At 30.3% G+C, this 7,362-nt stretch overlaps 1 protein-coding gene across 1 annotated transcript; it reads right to left on the bottom strand.

Annotated features, from left to right (window-relative positions):
• Positions 1–330: 330 nt before the first annotated feature.
• HELRODRAFT_168397 (hypothetical protein) lies at positions 331–2,007 on the bottom strand (the record flags this gene model as incomplete). The annotated part of the gene is made up of 1 exon (XM_009014259.1): positions 331–2,007. One exon carries the CDS (start codon positions 2,005–2,007, stop codon positions 331–333), a length of 1,677 nt encoding a protein of 558 aa, XP_009012507.1.
• Positions 2,008–7,362: the final 5,355 nt, after the last annotated feature.

A 7,362-nucleotide genomic window follows, 5' to 3' on the forward strand; every position in this document is an offset into this window, starting at 1 on the left:
CCTTAATATATTAATTAATGGGTTGCGCCGGTTTGCTTAATAAATGTGCGATCGCTTTATCGATTACACTATGCAACAAGTTTTTTGCTACTCAGACTTTGTTAGTTGTTCTAGGGTAATTTGGGTATGCTGATTACAAATCTGCTATTCTTTTTGTCATAGGACGTCAGGTTATAAAGTTACAGCTAAAAGATTGTGAATTTTAGGTGCTAAATTAGTCCATTTTCAGCTGTGCTCAAGAATACTCAAAACCAAAACATATTCATAATCTGATTGTTTTTTTATTTATTTAAATCAAAATTATTACATAGGTAAAGTCTCAAAGTTAAATTAATAAAAATAATTTGTCGATAATGATCTTTTGCGCTTATATTGACTTTCACTTTCACGCTGTAGAAACCAACAGAAATCCCCCATCATGTTACTATCAAAACGACCCTGATACCGGTGTTCCATAACAGAGATTTCTTGATGGAATCTTTCTCCCTGTTCATCACTGACAGCTCCTAAATTGGCAGGAAAGAAGCTAAGGTGGGAATGGAGGAAATGGATTTTTAGGGACATTCTACAACCCATGTTTTGGTATGCCATTATGAAGTTTTCTACCAAGTTCACATAGTCTTCTGATCTGTGGTTTCCTAAAAAATTCTGAACCAGTGCCACAAACGCTTCCCAAGCCAGCAACTCCACAGGCTCTAGTTGTAATTTGAAATTTGGGTCACGAATAACTTCACGTATCTGTGGTCCAGTAAAAACTCCTGCAGCTATCTTTGCGTTTGTGAGAGTGGTTTTGAATTTATCTTTAAGATAAATAAATCCTTTCGAATCAGTAGGTAGCGCCTTGACAAAGTTTTTAAATATTCCTAATTTGATATGAAGAGGAGGAAGGAAGATTTTGTCAGGATTCACCAACGATTCGTGAAGAATGTTAAATTGTCCAGGTACCGGATCAATTCTCGCAGGCCAGTCTTTGACGAGATAGTGATTTGCATCATCACGACTGTTCCACAGACACAAAAAGCACATGTGTTTCGTGTACCCCAATTGCATCCCAAGAAGAAGAGCAACAACTTTGAGATCCCCACTGATATTCCAGTTGTGATCAGTGTACTTTATAACTTTAAGAAGTGTCTTCATAGATTCATATGTTTCTTTCATACCCACTGCATGGGCTACAGGAATGGATGGTTTAACATTTCCGTTATGTAGCAGAACTGCTTTTAGACTGACTTTACTAGAATCAATAAACAGACGCCAATCTACAGGATCATACTCATCATCCAATTTTGTCATTAATCCAGCAATGTCTACACAGTAACATATATTGTCCTCTTTGTTGTAAAATTTTGCAAATTCGGTGTGCCGGTCACGAAAATGGGATATTTTAGTTCCTCTGTCCAGTAAATTCCATTGCTGTAATCTAGACCCCAGGAGTTCTGCTTTATTTTTAGTTAACCCAAGGTCCCTTACCAGATCACTAAGTTCTCCCTGCGTGATCATGTGAGGTTTATCTTTGTCGTAATCTGGTTTGTATTCAACATCAACCTTTTCATCACCACTTTGTTCTTCTTTGCTATAAAGAACAGTGTCTGTAGGAGGAGTTGGAACAGGATATTCAACACTGTGGGGAACTGGTTTTATTGCAGATGAACAGTTAGAGTACACAATTGATGCTTTGGTTTTCTTAGAATGTCCTTGTATATTTGTCATGCAAAAGTAGCAGTCTGAATGGTGATCTCTTGGCTCACGCCATATCATTGGAATGGCAAAAGGTATTTGCTTTCTTTTCCCATTTAACCATTGAGTGAGACCTACGTAGCAAACACTGCAGCAAATATGTGGAGCCCAGGTTCTTTCTTGATCCGCCACCTTTACTCCAAAGTAATGGTAGTAGGCAATCTTTATTCTGTTTGACAAATTTTTTCGCTGATCACGAGGTGTAAATTGCCCACAAATATAACAAAAATTGTCTGGTTCATTCAAACAACTACGGTTAGATTTCTTCATTTTTATCACTGGATAAATTTAAAATTAATTTAAAATTGTATATTTATAATATAGTTCTGGAATAGTGTATTTATATAACAAAATTGAACAAAAAAAGAATAAAAAGAAGAGATGACTAATAAAATTTAAGGGAAACAAAATAGATTCAAAGAATAAAAGACAAAGATAATAAAATAGAACAAAGAAAAACATTTAGATATTTAAATTTGGTATGAAAAACTTGAAATTGAACATTAAATACAGCAAAATTTAAAAAAAATAAAAAAAAGAAATAACTAAAAAACTGTATGTGCTACAAAAATTCTGATTACATATTTGAAATCAGCATCAAAAACCCTATATGGATAATATAATTTTGCTCAAGTAGCAGACACAAAGTTAAAATTTGTTGTCTAGTGTTATGTTGTTATTTATTTGTTGATGTTGGCCGTGTCAAAACGGATTTTTGTTTGTGCAGTACGCTAATGAAGTTGCGGTAAATGTTGAAGCTGCTGAATTTATAGTTTCATTAATATTTGATAATTTGTTTACACCAAGTTGTCGTTGCGAACTTTTTATTCAGCAATATAGGCTAGTTTTTGCCAGCCAGAAACACACGAAAGATTCAATGCAGGTTCCAGGGACGCTGTGGATAGAGTATGAAGATGACGTTGCAAATGATAATGTAAATGATAAGATGATAATGATTGCAATGTTATTAGTGATAAAACAATGATGATAACATTATTTATAACGATGATAAGGTTTAATAAAAGAACAGTAAGCATGGCAACACATGAATGTTAAAAAAATTGGCAGAAACTTACAAATTACTCAACTCAAAAAGACAAAAGAAAAAATGTTCAAACAGTAACTTCCAACGTTTGATCATAAAATTAATAATATCGGGAAAAGTCAAACACGTAGATGATGGTTCTGGAGTGAGGTAGAAGAGGACTTAGATGGCAAAGATTATAGGAGGTGAAAATTATATTGTAATACCATTCACAATCGTGACATATGGAATGAAAACATCAATTATTAAATTATAAGTTATTTTAATTTTTGAAAACTTTTCGAAAGTTCTTCCAAAAAAATATATTTATCACCATGCAGTTTTTTGTTGACTAAATGTATGAATGCAATATTTGAGTTGGTTTGGTTAAAAGCAATGAAAGAATCGTCATGTTTGTTCACTGATGAAACAAAAAATGAGCAAACACCTGTTGGAAAAAGTTAAAAAGACAGCATACGTCATAAACAATCATTCCAACTCTAAATTTTTTCAGACGTTAACTAACCGGAAATGATTTTGAATTCATCCTGGAGCGAGTTTTGTTATTTGTAAGTTGAAAAACATCGAATAACAAAATAAGTAATGCAAAATCTCATTTCCTGACGTGAATGTAAAAAAATTCGCAACCAGGTTCAATAAATGACAAAAAATAAATTTATTTCGTCGTTCTTTATGATGAAAAACAAAATGAAAAATAACGGTAGAATAGAAAATAAAAAATTATTTATTTACAGAAAAGAACAAATGAAAATTAGAAAAAAACAGGCACCAGCCTGGCCTAATGAAGACAAATGCAAAATAAGCGGAAATAATTAAGAACTGTGCTAGCAAAACATTCAAATAAATTAGGAAACACGCTTGTTAGAAAAATTTTCATTCCCGTCAAATAAGAAAAAAAATATCATTCACGATAAATAAATAAACAAAGAAAATGCATTGAATTCAAACAAAGGATGGTATAAATCAGAATGTTAATTTCTTGCCCTGTCAAAGCACAAATCACGTTTTATATTTTCTAGTTTTTTATTCAAATTACCTATGTAAACATTGAACAATATATGGAAGTAAACAGAGTAAAAGCCAATGTCACTGACGAGGCAGATGGTTTGATTTATGTCATTATTTTATAAATAAAAATTGAGAGCTCAATAACAACAAATAAATAATTAACACCATGTTAAACGCCATTTCAAGTTGAAAAAGCATTTAATGGTATGCCTTCACAGTAAGCTAACTGACGTTTTAGCAAATTAAAAAGATTAAAATACTAAGCAAATATGTTGATGAATCTTATTTTCAGATACCAATTTTCGAGTTTTAGCTGTAAAACTATTTTTTGAGCCAAGGGAGAGAGTGTGCCTTTCTAAAAATGTACGGAGCCACCAAATAAAAGTAAAATTTTGAAAATGCAATAACTCGTTAGTTTAAAGATTTGTGTCTTAAAATGGATTGAATGTTTCGAAACCTAGGCTCTTTTCCTTCGACCTGTCGTTTTTTTATTCATGTATTTGTTCAGTTTTTCAAATAAATGTTTAATAATTTTTTTTCACTTAGTAAAATTGTCAAGTAAGGTAATATTTACGACTTTAGAGTTTGATTTATTGACAAAGTTTGAATTGAATTAAGTGCCTTACAAATCTTAATGTAGTACGTACGGATGGTAGTACCATAGCTTTGTTTGATGGAAACTTTTTTATATGTGCGTGTCATGTGTTATAGTTATCGAAAATAATTAACAAATTATAGATCAACGAAACTTTTTAACAACATCTGGCTCAGTGTGGAGGATTGCAATGATTGTTTGTTTATCATTCTGTTTGTTTATATGTATTCGATTCCGATTCATCTGTTTATCAAAAAATTTGTTATTCATTCGTTTCTTCGTCATCGGCTTTTATTCATTTATCTCGTTACTATCATCTCAATATGATAATTTAAAAAAAAGATTATTCTGCATTATATATGATGAGTGATGAGATAATGTCTGTACCTACATAAGATGCCCTACAAAACAGCATGCGGGCATTAGATAAATAGCTCCTGATAAAAACATTGACTTGCTTGTAAACAATAAAAAATATATGTATCAGTTTTCTGATGATATATTTTGAAATTTAGATATATAATTGTTTGAAATGGTTTTAATAAATGGTTGGTTTTGTGATTTTGATGTGATCAACAGCTTGTGTGTGTGTATTCTTGTGTCTTGTGTTTTTTTTACAAGAAACGATAGAAACTTTAATGTTATTCCTCACATTTTAATTTAACATTCGAACAACAGTAAGATTAAATTAAGTGAAAAAGTAGAAAACATTTTTTGATGAATGTTTTGAATTTCAATTATTAAATTAGAATTTTTTGGATCGGACATTTTTTGTTTAAAAAGTTAATTATGATACTTCATTTTTATGTAGTCAGATTAATAACTCCATATTATGTTCTGGGGTAAAAACCAATTTTTCAAACTTTTTAATTAAATAATTTGCTCCTGTCTTCTGTTAGTCTAGTATTTTATTTCATTTGTTTTATCACAATTCCCTATAATTTTCAACTATTTTACAAACCTACAAACTTAAATAAACATTAAAATTATTATTAATTAATTATGATTTTATTTAAATCTTCAAATATATAAATTTTCATTTATTGCTTGTTCATCGATTCACGTCCTTGCAAACACAAGATAACACTGATAGTTAGTTACCCATACACGACCAGCAGTGTTGATGAATAAAGTTTCTTATAAGCCTTTTAAAAGGCATCAAATGAAAATAAGACCGAATGTTTAAAGTAATGGTTTCGAATGTTACAAATCATCTCTTTTTGCCAATTTCTTACTGAAATTATACAAAAAATTATTACTTCGAATTAACTTATATAAAAATTACAAAAGTCCTAGCAGTTTAAAAGTTTATATTTTATAAAATTTAATTCAACCAAAGAGTTTTGTTGAAACAAGGAAACGGTTAATTTACAACGACAAGACAGATAACAAACTAATTTCAAGTCTTAATTAATTTAAAAAAATTTCACTCGCAAATATTTTGTGAATATTTTTGCAAATATTTCACTCGCATAACAAATGATGAAATAAAAAGCAAAAAAGGGTCAGTTAAGTAAGCACCTTTCCACTAATTAAATGCATCATGAAGGTGTCATTTTCATTCCAATTCCTACGTTGTTTAATTGGATCCATTCAATTTTTTTTATCTTTAAAGTAACAATAGAAGTAAAATATCCTCATTAAGGGTAATCGTACTTGAACGTGCAAATTGAGGAATGAACGAATGCATGAGTTTGAAACATATGTCTCAAGCAAATTCCTTATAAAAAAAACATTCAGAAATTTTCTACTAAATATTTCATAAAAAATATTTCTTTCTGAGATTGTCAGCCTAATCTTATTATCAATCATTGTCAGTTTATAATTAAATTTTTTATCAATTAAGAACTTTTTAGCTGTTTCAAACGGCTGACCTCAAAACTTTTTATTAAACTTGATATGTCATTAATTTTGCTTGAATGCATTAATTATTCAAACTGCTTTGTCCTTAAGGAAAAAATCCTACTCTAAAAATAAAAAAATTCTTCTGCAGACATGCGCATGAACGAGGAACGTTCTTTACTAACAAGCATTCCTTACAAAAAAATCAAGCCCAACTAGGCCCAAATAAAACAGACAAACATTGAAATAATAATTTTCTTCAATCGTGGGATAACACGCATGGAAAATTGAAAATAAACAACCTAACAAAAAAACGAGACCACTTTTTTTCATCCGTCTAAAATATTCTCACTAAAAATATTCTAGCAAACTGAAAACAACAAAAGAGTATAAATATAAAGAAACAATATCACGAAGGAAAGGAAAGGAAATTTAATTTATTGGAAGCACTTGAAAGAGAGCGCCAAGGTTCTCTGACTTTCAACTATCCAACATCAATTGAGCGTTAGTTGTTTCAGACGCAAAAACGTCGAAAATAGATATGTGCGAACTTGCAATAGGCTTTTTCTTTGCGTGTACGTGCAATTTATTTTGCTTTCATTTTCAAATTTGCCAAAAACATCATTGACAAGTGCAACATGTTAGTTTGCTTATGTCTTCGTACAGTTGATTATATTGTTTGAAAATTATAGTAAAGTAAGTGATAGAAAAAAACAACAAACAAATGGAAGCTCATAATCTCTACCGTCAAATTGTTGTAAAATAAACAAACGCAAATTTATAGATCATTTCAAAGAATAAAAATTCCTTAAACTTTGTTCAATTCAAACCAAATGACGTCTAAAACAGAATTATTCCAAAAAAAATTCAACTTTTTTGAAATAAAATTCATATGCCTCTCAGAAAAAATTATGTTTAGTATAATTTTATTAAAACAGTTTTATAATACATTGCAATTGTCAATATTTTCTTTTGTAATAGTTAGAAACAGAACTTTCTTAATGCAGTCCTGCACCGTAATTTACATTGGAATATGTGCAAATGCATATGCAAGCACGTCTGTATGTATGCAACTGCAGCAAAAACATGTATAAAGTCGAGTGAAGATAGCATATAAATCAAACATTATCTCGCA

Source organism: Helobdella robusta, assembly GCF_000326865.2.
Source record: "Helobdella robusta unplaced genomic scaffold HELROscaffold_13, whole genome shotgun sequence".
Lineage (NCBI taxonomy): Eukaryota > Metazoa > Annelida > Clitellata > Rhynchobdellida > Glossiphoniidae > Helobdella > Helobdella robusta.